This window comes from Zophobas morio, unplaced genomic scaffold (assembly GCF_036711695.1).
Source record: "Zophobas morio isolate AGI-343-1 ecotype UQ-CSIRO unplaced genomic scaffold, CSIRO_AGI_Zmor_V1 ptg000006l, whole genome shotgun sequence".
NCBI lineage: Eukaryota > Metazoa > Arthropoda > Insecta > Coleoptera > Tenebrionidae > Zophobas > Zophobas morio.
In genome coordinates, this window is record NW_026972111.1 from 2,951,366 (window position 1) to 2,967,853 (window position 16,488).

General features: G+C 28.0%; 1 protein-coding gene across 1 annotated transcript; it reads right to left on the reverse strand.

Annotated features, from left to right (window-relative positions):
• Positions 1–2,243: 2,243 nt before the first annotated feature.
• Positions 2,244–11,244, reverse strand: LOC135123326 (uncharacterized). Its single transcript, XM_064047865.1, has 9 exons — positions 11,010–11,244; positions 9,923–10,931; positions 3,827–3,929; positions 3,621–3,777; positions 3,316–3,572; positions 2,955–3,268; positions 2,649–2,905; positions 2,483–2,595; positions 2,244–2,434 (listed from the first exon to the last, which is right to left on the reverse strand). Exons 1-9 carry the CDS (start codon positions 11,094–11,096, stop codon positions 2,329–2,331), a joined length of 2,403 nt encoding a protein of 800 aa, XP_063903935.1. The 5' UTR covers positions 11,097–11,244; the 3' UTR covers positions 2,244–2,328.
• Between the last annotated feature and the right edge of the window lie 5,244 nt (positions 11,245–16,488).

Below are 16,488 nucleotides of genomic sequence, written 5' to 3' on the forward strand. Positions count from 1 at the left end.
CGAGAAATCAAAATTTAGAACGTACAGAAATTGAAAAATCGAGAAATCGAAACATCAAAAGATCGAGAAATCGAAAGTCGAGAAGCCGAAAAACCGAAAAACTGAGAAATCGAAACAATAAAAAATTTTAAAATCCAAAGTTAAAACAGAGAAATCTAAAAATATGTAATGGAAATGGAAAATATGTAATGGAAAAATTAAAATGTCAAAAAATAAAAGAACCGAAAAATTGGAAAATCTAAAAATTAAATAATTGAAATTTTGAAAAACTGAAAAATCGAAAAATAGCAGAATCGAAATGTTGAAAAGTCCCAAAATTGAAATATCGAAATATTAATAAATCAATAAACTGAAAAACTCAAGAATCTAAGAAAAATTGATGAATCGAAAGAATGAAAAATCGAAACATCAAAAAACCAAAAAATCGGAAAATTAAAAAAAAACGATAAATCGAAAAATCAAAAAACTGACATATGGAAAAATCGAAAAATTGAAACATCGGAATTTTGATAAATCCAGAAGTCCAAAAACAAAGAGTTGATAAATTAAAAAATTGAAAAACCGGAAAATCTAAAAACTGAAAAATCAAAAATATGAGAAATCGAAAAATTGAGTAATTTGAAATCCAAAAACTGAAATATCAAAAAATTGATTAAACGATAAACTGAAAAAAATTAAGAAAAATTAAAAACTGAAAAATAAAAAAAAAAAAACGAGAAATCAAAAAATCTAAAATTTAAAAATCGAAAAATTGATGAATCGTAAGACTGAAAAATCGAAACATCAAAAAGTTGAAAAATTAAATGAAAAATAAAAAAAAACGATAGATATAAAAATCAAAATATTAACATATGGAAAAATCGACGAATTGCAACATCGAAATTTCGATAAACCCAGAAATCGAAAACTGAAGAATTGAAAAATTAAAAAATAGAAAAATTGAAAAACCGGAAAATTTTAAAAATTGAAAAATCAAAAATACGAGAAATCGAAGCATTAATAATAATCTAAAATCCCAAAACTGAAATATAAAAAAAAACTAGAAATAAAAAAATTTAAAATTCAAAAATTGATGAATAAAAAGACTGAAAAATCGAAACATCAAAACACTGAAAAATCGAAAAATTAAAAAAAAACAAATCGAAAAATCAAAAAATTGACGTATGGAAAAAGGGAAAAATTGAAATATTAAAAAACAGAAAAACTGAAAAACCGGAACATCTAGAAACTGAAAAAGCAAAAATTCGAGAAATCGAAACATCTAAAATTTAAAAAATCTAAAAAATGAAAAATCGAAAAATTGAAGAACCGAAAAATTAAAAAATCAAAACATCGAGAAATCAAAAATTCGAAAAGCCGAAAAACTGAGAAATCGAAAATTCAGAACGTAGAGAAACTGAAAAATTGAGAAATCGAAACAAATTAAATAATTTAAAAATCCAAAGTTAAAATGAAGAAGTCGAAAAATATGTAATTTTAAAAATGGAAAAATTAAAAAATCAAAAAATTGAAAAATTAAATAATCGAAATTTTGAAAAATTGAAAGCACAGAAACTGAAATATCTAAAAATTGATAAATCAGTAAGATGACAAATCAGAGAAAAATTGAAGAATCGAAAAACTGACAGATAAAAAGTCTAGAAATCGAGAAATGAGAAAATCAAAAAATCTAAAAGTCGAAAAATCAAAAAATTGAAAATCGAAAAATTAGGAAAATCTTAAAAAGAAAATATTAGAAAATTGAGAAATTGAAAAATTAAAGAATCGAGAAACTGAAGAATTGAAAAATCCCAAAAATGAAGTAATCAAAAAATCAAAAAATTGAAAAATCAAATATCTAAAAAATTTTCAAAGTGAAATATCGAAAAATTGAGAAACTGAAAAAAATTTAAACGTCGAATAATCGAAAGAAAGAGAAATCGAAAACCCAAAAAATTACAAAATCGTAAAACGGAAATACTGGAAAACTGTAAAATCGAAAAATTAAAAAATCCCAAAATTGAAGTATCAAAAAATTAAAAATCGAAAATTGTTATACAATTTCGATTTTTTTCCCAAATCGATTTCTAGGATAAAAATTCAACACGGATTCATAAACCACAAATAGAGAAGTAAGTTATTTTATAAAATTTAATAAACATCACATTAATGGAGATGACGTTATTGTATTATTGCTGGAGATGATCAAACAAATTTTGGTTAGCGCTCGGGAAGCAAAAACACGAAAAACCGAAAAACAAATCTACAAAATAAACTTGTATATATTTTAACGTAAAACAGATTCAACAATTGGTAATAAAATGGACGACATGACTATCTATACATCAATTAGTGCTCATCTCGATCTTCTCCTAGACTCCACCGCTTCAAAACATGAGTCATATCCATGTCATTTGAGTCCCATATTTGTACTCTCAATGGCTCACCAGATCCCCTAAAAAATCAATTTCATTATAACCACCAACCAAAAGTACCGACATACAAAACAAGCCCTTGAAAAATTTGCATGTTCATCACATTTTGAAAAAAATTCTTGGAAACGTCAGCAACAACTCCTTTTCGTTCCTGACAATTGTCTAAAATACATTCAACAGCCTAAAATCGAAATTAAAAAAAATACAAAATTCAATCATTTGTTTGTTTTATACTTGAAAAGGCACTTTTAAAAAATCTTCCTTTATTTGTCTAATATCAGTCAATTTCTTCGTCACACTGTAGCCAAAATCTACCAGAAATATGTCAAACTCATTGTCAGCATCGCCTTCTTTACAAAGACCTCTAAACCAATCTTGTTTTTCTTTAACTAACACGACCTCCCCTTTTCTTGGACTAACTTTAAAACTTTCGTAACTTTCTACAACGTTGTTCATTTTCAAATGGTGATGTAGTTGTTCGAAATCGTGATCTGAAACACCTTCACAGTACGAAAGATGTAACTCTAGCCACCAACTTACTGTATAAGTTAGAGCCACGTTCAGACAACACGTGGGCGTAAAAATGACACGTATTAACATATCCAGTGATTAAAATGTCCACGTATTCTCCTACTGCAGGTAACACGACCTTGGTAAATGATTGACATTGTAGAATTTTTTCTGTGGAAACCTCTTCTTCACGTTTCAGTTCCTCAACACTATGTTCTTCTGCAATAGTTTCCAAGTGGTTTGTAAGTTCCCTTCCACATGCATAACCACTTTTCACCAAAATCTGCCCCAGAGTATCACCTTCTGGATCGTTCTCTTTACGTAAGTCTACCCCGTACGAATTTCTGAAACCGAAAATAATTCACCGTTCTCACCTTCACCACCTCCTCACCCTTCTCTACGAGCAAAAGCAACCACAAACTCCGTCCTTTTTCTAATTTCACTCAACTTCACAAAAAAATCCACGCTTGCTGTAGACCATTTAGTTAACTGCGCATGCGCAGAATAAATACCAGCGAAGTGACACTTGGTCGCCATTTTGGGGATCGTGGCGTACAATTCGGCCATATTTTTAACATTTTTGTAACTCAAGTGCGATTTTTCGCCATAGTCGATAAGCTGGACTAAGATAGTTTCAGGTTCGTCGTCCTGGAATTTACGAATTTAAATTTGGTTGGAAATTTGTGATTAATTTACCATCCAGTTGAGGATTTTCACGCGGTGCCATCGTCTTGTATCAGAAAAAAACGCGGTGCAGAATTTGCCTAAACTATTTTTTGCTAGTTCCTTTGATTTGTACTTGTTGATGACGTATTGTTGTTTGTTCATGTCTTCGTTTAGAGAGTTTTCGAGGCTGAAATGAGGCGTTTAGTCTGCGGTTCGCATACGTAATTGACTGGTACCTGTTGAGAAGCACTTGATTGGTAAGAATATAAAACTCGGATGGTGATTCAATGTGAGTGAAAACGCAGATTTCGCCTATGCTTAATTGTTCGGCTGGAATTTCTGAAACATACAAAAATATTACAGATTTTTGTCATATTTCTACAAATTTAATTTGTCTGCGTTGCCGCTTACTACCCTTGATGAACTGATGTAACGCATGTTTGACAACTTATAGTTCGTGTTTCAGCAAGGCGGCAAATATCGACGACTACTTAACACAGTTACTAATCATTTAATTTTTCATTGGAGCCGATCATTAAAAAAAAAAAAAAAAAACTGGTCAAAGGTTGTTTCGACAGAACTTCCCCAGCAAATCCCGTGAAATTATAAAAATATAAAAATTATAAAACTATAAAGAACCAGAAATAACACTCCTGCAGCTTTTTTTACTTAAATTTTTCGATTTTTCTTTTTTTGTTGTTTCTTCAGATTTTAAATTTGTAATTTTTTGAGTTTGTAAGTTTAAATTCTTCGATTTGCAATTTTTCGTTTCGGTTTTTGATTTTCTTTATTTTTCCAATTCTTAAGTATTTGATTCCTTCAATTTTTCGATTTGCAATTTTTCAAAAACAAAAAAAAAATATTTTTTTTTGTTTGTTCAATTTTAGGATATGCACCTTTTCGAGTTTTCATTTTAAAATTATTCCTTTTTTTATTTTCCAACTTTTGGAGTTTTCAGTTTTTAATTTTTTTATTTTTCGATTAGCAATTTTTCGTTTCAGTTTTTATTTTCATTATTTTTTCAGTTTTTGGATGTTCTGATTTTATAATTTTTCTTTTTTTCAATTTAAGATTTTTCAGTTTCTTGACTTTCCAATTACTCATTTCTTCGATTTTTGACATGCAATTTTTCTAGTTTTCATTTTAAATATATTGTAGGTAAGTGAAGAAAAATGTTGCTGCCCTGGTGGGAAACGAACCACACATCTCCCATTTGCCGGGCGGGTGCCTTGACCACTAGGCTACAGAGCGGCTTATCTTTACTTCGCTTACCTGGCTATTATTGTGCCGCCACAATCTAATAATAATAATAATTACAATTTTTAAAGTATTTCAATTTGATGATTTTAGAATTTTTCCATTTTTCAGTTACTAGATTTTAAAACTTTTTCATTTACCCGTTTTTTCGATTTGTAATTTTTTTATTATTAATTTTTCAATTTTTTGATCTTCCAGTGTTACAGTTTTTCAATTCTATAATTTTTCGATTTTACAATACTTGGGTTTTCCAATTTTTCGATTCGATTCGTTTTTCTTCTTTCCAATTTTTCGATTCATTAACTTTTTTTGATTTTTAAGTTTCTCGATTTTTAGTTTTTCAATATTTCGTTTCTTCAGTTATTTGATTTGCAATTTTTCGATTTTGCAATTTTTTGAACAAAAAAAAAACCCGCCTAATTATTTCAGTTTTTTTATTAAAACATATCATAAAAAAAACGTGTGGAAGGTTATTTCGACAGAACTTCCCTCGCCTAGCAAATCCCGTTTCTTTGAAAAATAATAAAAATATAAAAATTATAAAACCGTAAAGAACCAGAAATAACACTCCCGCAGCTTTTTTTACTTATTTTTTTCGATTCTTCTTTTTTTTTGTTTCTTTAGATTTTAGATTTGCAATTTTTTTAGTTTTTAAGTTTACATTCTTCGATTTTTTAATTTTTCGTTTTTTTAATTAATTTTTCATGTCTTCAGTTTTTCGATTAACAATTTTTTGTTTTCTTTATTTTTTCAATTTTTCGGTTTTTCAATGGTCTAATTTTATAACTTTTTTTTTCAATTTTTCAATTCTTCGGTTTTTCAATGGTCTGTTTTTATAACTTTTTTTTTCAATGTGAAATTTTTCAATTTTTGGTTTGTTAATTTTTTGTTTTTTCAATTTTTTATGATGTTAGAATTTTTCCATTTTTCAATTACTAGATTTTAAAACTTTTTCATTTACTCGATTTTTCAATTTTCGATTTTTAATTTTGCAATTTTTCTTCTTCCAGTGTTAGTTTCTCGATTCTATAATTTTTTGATTTTACAATATTTGGGTTTTCCACTTTTTCCTTTTTCGATTTTCCAATTTTTTGATTTGCAATTTCAGCAGTTTTGAGTTTTTAATTTTCCGATTTTTATTTTCTTTATTTTTTCAATTTTTCGGTTTTTCAATGTTCTAATTTTATAATTTTTCTTTTTTTCAATGTGAAATTTTTCAATTTTTGGTTTGTTAATTTTTTGTTTTTTCAATTTTAGATTTTTCAGTTTAATATGTAATAATAATTACAATTTTTAAAATATTTCAATTTTATGAATTTAGAACTTTTCAATTACTAGATTTTAAAACTTTTTCATTTACCCGATTTTTCAATTTTTGATTTTTAATTTTCTTATTTTTCAATCTTCCTGTTAGTGCCTCTGGCGGGGACCTGTTTCACCCCTCTCCACCCGTAAGGGTGGGAGCCAGGGCCACCACCACCTTGAAACACAGGGAACATCATTCATTCACTATTCATTCATTGACTATTCATCATTCACTCTTCAAGCACTCTTCAAGCGGTTAACATACTCTTTATATTCAATCTCTGGACCTAACGGTCATAATATCATACTCGCTCTAGAACACACTTGTATTTATTTAATAAAACTACAAAACGACTGTCCGCTGCTCTTATTCATAATCCATCAAACTTAACACTTCCAGTGTTACAGTTTTCGATTGGATTCGTTTTTTCTTCTTTCCAATTTTTCGATTCATTAACTGTTTTTTGATATTTAAGTTTCTCGATATTTAGTTTTTCAATGTTTCAATTTTTTGATTTTTTAAATTTTGAATAAAAAAAAAATGGAAAACTGCATAACCCTATAACTGAAAAATCAAAAATGAAAAAACAAAAATTTACATATTTTTTTGTTATTTCAATTTCTAGTTTTTGAAATATTTCGATTTAAAATTTCTGGAGTTGTCAGTTTTTAATTTTTCATTTTTTATTCTTTAGTTTTTCATTTCTTCAAATTTTCGATTTGTAATTTTTCGTATCGGTTTTGATTTTCTTACTTTTATCATTTTTTAATGTTTCGATTTATAATTTCTTGTTTTTTGCATCTCAATTTTTTCAATTTTTCGATTTGCAATTTTTAAAAACAAAAAAACATTTTTTTTAGTTTCTTCAATTTTACTATATGCACCTTTTCAGTTTTCATTTTAAAATTTTTTATTTTTCGATTTTCCAACTTTTAGATATTTCAGTTTTTTAATTTTTTAATTTTTGGATTTTTCAAGAAATTTTTTATGTCTTCGATTTTTCGATTAGCAATTTTTCGGTTTTCAATGTTCTAATTTTATAATTTTCCTGATTTTCAATGTGAAATTTTCAATTTTTGGTTTGTTCATTTTTTGTTTTTTCAATTTTAGATTTTTCACTTTCTAGATTTTGCCAATTTTTCGTTTCTTTAATTTTTTGATTGTAGAATTTTTCCATTTTTCGATTATGTACTAGATTTTAAAACTTTTTCATTTACTCGATTTTTCAATTTTTGATTTTTAATTTTTAAATTTTTCAGTCTTCCAGTGTTACAGTTTTCGATTGGATTCGTTTTTTCTTCTTTTCAATTTTTCGATTCATTAACTTTTTTTGATTCTTAAGTTTCTCGATCTTTTAAATTTTGAATAAAAAAAATGGAAAATTGCAAAATCGTAAAATTGAAAAATCAAAAATGAAAAACGACAATTTACACATTTTTTTGATTCCTTCAATTTCTAGTTTTTGAAATATTTCGATTTAAAATTTCTCGAGTTGTCAGTTTTTAATTTTTCATTTTTTCGATTCTTTAGTTTTTCATTTCTTCAAATTTTCGATTTGCAATTTTTCATTTCGGTTTTGGTTTTCTTATTTTTACAATTTTTCAATGGTTCGATTTTATAATTTATTGTTTTTTCAACCTCAATTTTTTCAATTTTTCGATTTGCAATTTTTTAAAAACAAAAAAAAGAACAATTTTTTTTGTTTCTTCAATTTTACAAAATCTTTAATTTTTCGATTTTCCAAATTTTGGATGTTTCAGTTTTTTAATTTTTGGATTTTTCAATAAATTTTTCATATCTTCAATTTTTCGATCAGCAAATTTTTCGTTTCGGTTTTTTTTAGTTTTTCAGTTTTCAATGTTCTGATTTTATAATTTTACTGATTTTCAATATGAATTTTTTCAATTTTTGGTTTGTTAATTTTTTATTTTTTCAATTTTAGATTTTTCAGTTTATCGATTTTTCCAATTTTTCGTTTTTTCAATTTTTTATTATTTTAGAATTTTTCAATTACTAGATTTTAAAACTTTTTCATTTCAATTTTCGATTTTTAATTTTTTATTTTTAATATTTCAATCTTCCAAAGTTACAGTTAATCGATCCTATAATTTTTCGATTTTACAATATTTGGGTTTTCCAATTTTTCGATTGGATTCGTTTTTTCTTCTTTCCAATTTTTCGATTCATTAACTTTTTTGATTTTTAAGTTTCTCGATTTTTAGTTTTTCAATGTTCCAATTTTTCTTTTCTTCAGTTTTTCGATTTGCAATTTTTCGAATTTCCACTTTTCCGATTTTGTAATTTCTGTTTTTTTCAGTTTTTCGATTTTTCAACTTTTTGTATAAAAATAAAGTGAAAAAATTGCAAAATTGTAAAGTCAAAAATGAAAAAACGAAAATGTATGAAATGAAAACTTTCGAAATATTAAAGTTGAGAAACTTAAAAATAGAAAAAGTGCAAAATCGAAATAACGAAATATTGAAAATTAAGGAAATAGGAAAATCGTAGAACTGGAAATCCAAAAATTGCGAAATTGAAAACATTAAAAAGTGAAAAAGCGGGAAAATCAACAATCTAATAAGATTCAAAATTTGAAAAATTGAACAAACGCAAAATTATATAATCGAAAGAAACAATGAAAAAAATAAAGATAACGAAAAACGAGAAACTGTGATATAAAATCGAGAAAATGAAAAATAAAAATCAAGAACTTGAAAAATTAAGGAAACGAAAAAATGAAAAATCGAAAAATTAAAAATTGAGAAATTGAAAAATCGAAAAAGGAAAAATTGCAAATTTTAAAAATTTGGAAGTCGAGAAACTGAATAAATTAAAGTTGAAAAAACAAAAAAAAAAAAATAGGAAACCATTTTTCAATTTTTCGATTTTTAGGTTTTCCCTTTTTTTATTTTTCCACTTTTAGTAATCTTTCAATTTTTCGATCCTATAAGTTTTCGATTTTGCAATTTTTGGGTTTTCCAATTTTTCGATTGGATTTGTTTTTTCTTCTTTCCAATTTTTCGATTCATTACCTTTTTTGAATTTTAAATTTCTCGATTTCTACTTTTTCAATGTTTCCTTTCTTTTTGAGTTTGAAATTTTTCGTTTTTTCAACTTTTCGAATAAAAAAATAGAAAATTAGCACAATCGTAAAATTGAAAAATCAAAAATGAAAAATTGAATTGTATAAAATAAAAATTCTAAAAATTGGAAATCAAGAACTTGGAAAAGAATCAAGAAACAAAAAATTCAAAAATCGAAATATTAAAATTGGGAATTGGGAAACTTAAAATTGAAAATTAAAAAAATCGGAAAACTGTAAAACTGGAAATCCAAAATTGCGAAATTGAAAAAATTAAAAATTGAAAAAGCGGGAAAACAAATAATCTAAGATTGAAAATTTGAAAAATTGAATAAACATTACAAACAGAAACATTGAAAAAAAAATGCAAAGTAAAAAATAGCAAACCGAAATACTGAAAAATTATGAAACCGAAACACTGAAAAATGAAAAAACCAAAAATTGTAATGTCAAAAAATTGTAGAAATGAAGAAGAGGAAAAACGAAAATTGGTTGATGATAATAAATCCCCATTGGTGATGGCGTTTAACCATCTACATTCCTAATATACATACAAGAAGGTCCAGTAGTTTACACAGACGTCAGACAGACAGACAGACTAACGGACGGAAACGGGAGACCACTTTTTTCATACTCTACAGGCCACGAAATAAAATTACAAAATATTAAAAACAAAGATCTACAAACCAAAAATTGGACCGTTTCCTTTGCTCCTCCCCTCACTCTCGCGTTTAGTTTTATTCTGAGAAGGTGAAACCCTCCACGTCAGTGTCGTTTTCAAATTTTCATTTATCAAACGTTTCACAGCCTCTTCTCTCCAATTATAGGGTTGTTTTACAGGTACTCTATGAACTGCTGGACTAGTCTTAGGACTTTCTTCAACTTGTATATTGTCTTTAACAGTGTCAGACTGTGGGCTGCTTGGATTTGTATTAGATTTTTTATTTTTTTTAGAACTTTTTCGTTTCCGAGGACTTTTTTCCTGTGGTTGATCCACTGGAATTTCAGTGCACACATTGTCATTATTTTCAGTTTTGAGATCAGTTTTTGGTACTAGCTCAGTTTGAGAAGCTACCTGGCAGTTAAAATTTGAACTCTCACTTTGATTAATTTTGTGTTTGTGGTCAATTTCACTTAGAACTACTTCAGGCTTGAAGACACTTTCAACATCACAGTTTGTATTTTCTATTCTAGGGAGAGGTTCACCACTTTCATCTTTTATATCAAGACCAACTTCAAGTGTACGTGATTCTAATTGAACACTTTCAGAGTTTTCAGTTCTTTCATCTTTTATGTCAGTATTACCAACAATTATTTCCTCTTCTGACTGGTCACTTGATTCAAAAAATGATTTTTCTGTTGGTTGCAACTCAATTTTTGGGTGAACCATTTCTGATATCTCTAATTCTTCTAAGTCTTGTTCTATTTGTTGGAAAGAGTTATTAACTTCTGGTTCTTGTTGTTCTTGCAACTCTGGGGTATAAAACGGATTTGAGAAGTCTAAATCCTTCTCTGGATGGAGATCACAACCTACTTTATTTAATTGCACTAAGAGTTCTGCAGCCATTACTTCCGCAGTCTGTAACATCTGGACATAATGTGGCAACATCCCGGTCATGTGTGACGCTATTTCATATTTCTTTGAAGACGAATTTGTTGTCTGAGAGTTGTTGTAGTCGTTCACCACGTCTACAAGCTGTACATAAATTTCAAAAAATTTTACTAAAAGTATCAGAAAAACGAAATGGAAGAAAAGTGTGAAATGTGCACTTACATTTGCGTCGATTTTGTTGAGAGTTTCCACGACAGTTCTTTTATAAAAGTTCAACAAGTTGTACAAGACAGCAATTTCAGACCCCATTTTGATTTGATGGGAAGATGAATTTGTTTTTGGGGTTAGGAATTTTCGGAATTTTCAGTCGAACTCAACTAAATTTGCCACTCCCAAGAAACCGCAAGAAAAGACATCCACTTCTTGCACTTTGGTACAACAACGAAAAGGTTATGTTTGTAGTAAGTGACATTTGACAGCTGTTGGTTGTCAAAAAAGTCCCTATATTAGTAATTTCTAGTACCACGGAATTAGTACTAATAGATAGGGATTTTCCAAAAATTGAAAATACTGGGAAAATCGAAAAATTAAAATATCTTCAAATTGAGAAATTTGAAATTGCAAATTCGGAATATTGCAAAATGAAAGTCCAAAAATTTTAAACTGGAAACCAGAAAATTTAAAAAATTTAACAGTTGAGACAAAGAAGAGTACAAAAATTTAAAAGTTCAGAAATTGAAAAAACGAAAATCTCAAAAATTTTAGGTTTTTAAATTCTCAAAATCCCCTAATACTCAATACACCAAAATTCTCAAATCTTCAAATCCTCAAAACACCAAAATCCTTAAATCCTCAACACCAAAATCACCAAAATAACAAAATGATCAAGTTCTCAAAACATTAAAATCTCCAAACCCTCAAAACACCAAAAAATTGAAAATATTAGGAAAATCTAAAAATTAGAATATCTACAAATTGAGAAATTTTAAATTGCAAATTCGGAATATTGTAAAATGAAAATCCAAAAAAAATTAAAACTGAAAGCCAGAAAATTTTTAAAATTCTTAAATTGAGCAAAAGAAGAGTTCAAAAATTTTAAAGTTCAGAAGTTGAAAAAACGAAAATCTCAAAAATTTTAGATCCTCAAAATCCTGAAATCCCAAAATCCCTTAATACTCAAAACATCAAAATTTTCAAATCCTCAAAATACCAAAATCTTTAAATCTTCAAAATATCAAAATCCTTAAATCCGCAAATTCTCAAAAATCAAAATTCTCAAGTCCTCAAAACACCAAAATCACCAAATCCTCAAACTGTCAAAACAACAAAATCCTCAAATCCTTGAATCCTCAAAATCTTCATATCCTAAAAACACTAAAAAATTGAAAATACTGGGAAAATCGAAAAATTAAAATATTTTCAAATTGAGAAATTTGAAATTGCAAATTCGGAATATTGCAGAGTGAAAGTCGAAAAATTTTAAACTGGAAATAGAAAATTTTAAAAATTTAACAGTTGAGACAAAGAAGAGTACAAAAATTAAAAAGTTCAGAAATTGAAAAAACGAAAATCTCAAAAATTTTAGGTCTTTAAATTCTCAAAATCCTCTAATACTCAATACACCAAAATTCTCAAATCTTCAAATCCTCAAAACACCAAAATCCTCAAATCCTCAACACCAAAATCACCAAAATATCAAAATGATCAAGTCCTCAAAACATCAAAATCTCTAAACCCTCAAAACACCAAAAAATTGAAAATATTAGGAAAATCTAAAAATTAGAATATCTACAAATTGAGAAATTTTAAATTGCAAATTCGGAATATTGCAAAATGAGAATCCAAAAAAAATTAAAACTGAAAGCCAGAAAATTTTTAAAATTCTTAAATTGAATAAAAGAAGAGTTCAAAAATTTTAAAGTTCAGAAGTTGAAAAAACGAAAATCTCAAAAATTTTAGATTCTTAAAATCCTGAAATCCCCAAAATCCTTTAATACTCAAAACATCGAAATTCTCAAATCCTCAAAATACCAAAATCTTTAAATCTTCAAAATATCAAAATCCTTAAATCCGCAAATTCTCAAAAATCAAAATTCTCAAGTCCTCAAAACACCAAAATCACCAAATCCTCAAACTGTCAAAACACCAAAATCCTGATGTTCTTAAAATACCAACATCTTCAAATCCTCAAAATACCAAAAGCCTCAAATCCTCAAAACATCAAAATCGTCAAACTGTCAAAACAACAAAATCCTCAAATCCTTGAATCCTCAAAATTTTCAAATCCTAAAAACACTAAAAAATTGAAAATACTGGAAAAATCGAAAAATTAAAATATTTTCAAGTTCAGAAATTTGAAATTGCAAATTCGGAATATTGCAAAATGAAAGTCCAAAAATTTAAAACTGGAAATAGAAAATTTTAAAAATTCAACAGTTGAGAAAAAGAGTTCAAAAATTTAAAAGTTCAATCCTCCAATCCTCAGAACGCCAAAATCCTCAAATCCTCAAAACAACAAAATCGTCAAATCCTCAAAATACCAAAATCTTCAAATCTTTAAAACACCAAATTGCTCAAATCCTCAAAAAACTCAAATCCCCAAATCCTCAAAACACCAAAATCATCAAGTCATCAAATCCTCGAAACATCAAGATCCTCAAACTCCCACATCCTCAAAACACCAAAATCCTGATATCCTCAAATCTTCAAAACATCAAAATCCTCAAATTCCCAAAATCGCTGAATCCTTAAATCCTCAAAACACCAAAATCCTCAAATCTTCAAAATCGCTAAATCCCCAAAACACCAAAATCCTCAAATCTTAAAAACAACAAATTCCAAAAATCGTGATAACATCAAAATCCCCAAATCCTCAAAATAGCAAAAAACTGAAAAGATTAGGAAAATCAAAAAATTAAAATATCTAAAAATTGAGAAATTCTAAATTGCAAATTCGGAACATTGCGGAATGAAACACGAAAAACCAAAAAATCGAATGATTGAAAATTCGGGAAAATGAATCCGAAACGCTGAAAATCCAAAAGTTTAAAAGTGAAAACTCGGAAATTTTATAAAAACGAGAGTTTAAATATCAAAAAAATGCCAATCGAGCAACTGAAAATCGAGAAGTGAAAAATCGAAGATTTCAAAAATTTTAAAGTTGAAAAATCAAAAATTTAAAACTCAAAATCAAAAATTTAAGATTAAAAACTCGAATCGAAAATCAGAAAACGGAAAACTCGAATAATTGCAAAGCGAAAACCAGTAAAATGGCAAATTTGTAAAGTAAGAATTGATAAAGAAAATGTAAAAAATCAAAAATGGAGAAAATTTTAAATTGAATAAAACTCTAAAAATAAATCGAAAAATCGAAAAATTTTAAATTAAAAACACGGAATATAACGGATTGAAAAATCGGAAACAAAAAATCCAAAAACTGGAAAATCAAAAAATGGAAAATTCAGAAGTTGAAAATTCGACATAACTCATGAGCAAAATTAACGGCAATTATTGTTAAGAATAGAAAGGAATTCACGTCTGAATATATGTTTTGAATTTTGGAAAAGATCAAACTTTTCTATGGATGCAAATTTGTTTCCAAGTTCCATTAGTCTATTAATTGGATTATTAAAAGCAAAATTTGTTTTTAACGAAGAATGGACTCTAAAAATGTTTACACTGCGTATGTTACAAACCGAAGGATCGGGAACATAGAAATCCAGTTGTGATAATATTTCAGGGCTAACAATATGAACATTTATGACACCATGTAAAAGGCAACCATCCTACAGTATCCTCCTTGCATGCAAAGAAGGCAAGTTTATGAAATTGGTGATGATCTCGTATTGGCCTTTATGGTGGGGCCAATGCATTCGGAACTCCAAACATCTAAGAAACTTCTTTTGAATTCTTTCCAAATAATCATTATCCGTCTTATAAAAGGGAAACCATATTGGTGAACAATATTCCAAATGCGAACGTACGAGGGAACAGTAAAGTGTCTTTAAAGAGAACGTAGATAACATGTGACAGTGACGCCATACAAAACCCAACATGTTCATTGACTTTTTGAATATATAATCGTAATGAGATTTAAAAGACAATTTTGAATCAAACACCACACCGAGGTCTTTTATTTCATTTACTACCTTCAAGACACTGTCATTTATTTTATAGGTATGTTGGTATAAATTTTTTACTTTACAGAATGTTATAACATAACATTTATCAGTATTTAAAAACAATTGATTCCGATCACACCAGTTATATAAGCTATTTAAATCAGATTGTAATTCCAACGCATCATGAGGAGATTTAATAAGTTTAAAAATTTTCAAGTCATCGGCGTAAAGTAAAAAATTAGAATATTTGAAACAAAATTGTAGATCATTGACAAACAGCAAAAATAATATTGGACCACAGTGTGATCCCTGAGGTACACCAGAAGTAACTTCAAAACTGCAGGATATAAAATTGCCAATTCTAACTTGTTGACATCTGCCCGATAGAAACGAAAACAACCAATCTACAGTGGAACTGTTAAACCCTAGTTGACTCAGTTTAGAGATCAGAATGTGATGACTGACCCTATCAAAGGCTTTTGCGAAGTCAGTGTAAATGGAATCCACTTGAGACCTTACTTGAAATGAATTATTAAGAAACACGTAGTAAGACAATAAGTTTGTAACAGAAGATTTACCTTTACAAAACCCATGTTGATGAGTAGATAAAATCGAAGAAGAAGACCACTGTAGTTGTTTCGCAATAATGTAATCTAAAATTTTGGGGATTACTGATTGGTTGCTCACCCCTCTATAGTTTTCTACTTTGGTTCGTGCTCCCGATTTAAAAATCGGAGACACATAACTACACTTCCAAACATCAGGAACTTTGGATTCCATAAGGGATGATTCAAACAATAGGAACAGTGGAACAGCCAAAGTACAAATGCATTTTTTTATAAGCATACTTGGAACACCGTCGGGACCACAGGAATAAGAAGATTTAAGATTGCTAATATTTTGAAAAACATCCAATAATGTTACCTTTAATCCACTATCAAAGACTTTTAAATTAGGTGAATTATTATTTTGTAAATTTATTGTGGGATCAGTAACATAGACTGTAGAAAAAAAATATTCCACAAACAGATTGGAAATATCTGCTCCATTGTCCGCTTTCTTATCTTTAAATGACATGTAATTAGGAATCCCATTATCCTTGTTCTTATTACGAATATATTTCCAAATATAATTTGGGTTAGATGTAACACTAACATCAACTTGGGCAATGTACGAAGAATATAAATTTTCGTTAAGGGTCTTGCAGCGAGATCGAATCGACTTGAAGTTAAGATAATCTACTAATTTGCCAGACAATTTATATTTAAAATGAGCGAGCCTTTTCTGGTAGCACAAATTTTTAAGATCCCTGTTAAACCCTATCGGATAAGAACTCCTAGATTTAATCGTTTTCTTTGGAATATAGTAATTAATGCCTGTAAACAAAATATCATAGAATATCGAGACTTTAGTATCAACATTTTTATTACTGAAACAAGACGTCCAGTCCACAGATGCCAAAAAATTATTAAGTGAGTGATAATCTCCGTTACCAAAATCAAAAACATACTTCTCCAAGAGTAAGGGAGCATCTGCTATACAAGATACAGACCACTTATAAGGAATATGATGAAAATTTA

Excerpts from the sequence above, each read along its gene's own strand:
- LOC135123326 (XM_064047865.1), bottom strand. The coding sequence starts at position 11,096 with ATGGGGTCTGAAATTGCTGTCTTGTACAACTTGTTGAACTTTTATAAA. Across the intron at positions 3,573-3,620 it reads TGAAAATCCTCAACTGGATG|GACGACGAACCTGAAACTAT; the intron begins GTAAATTAATCA and ends CGTAAATTCCAG. Across the intron at positions 2,435-2,482 it reads ATTTTTCAAGGGCTTGTTTT|GGGATCTGGTGAGCCATTGA; the intron begins GTATGTCGGTAC and ends TTGATTTTTTAG.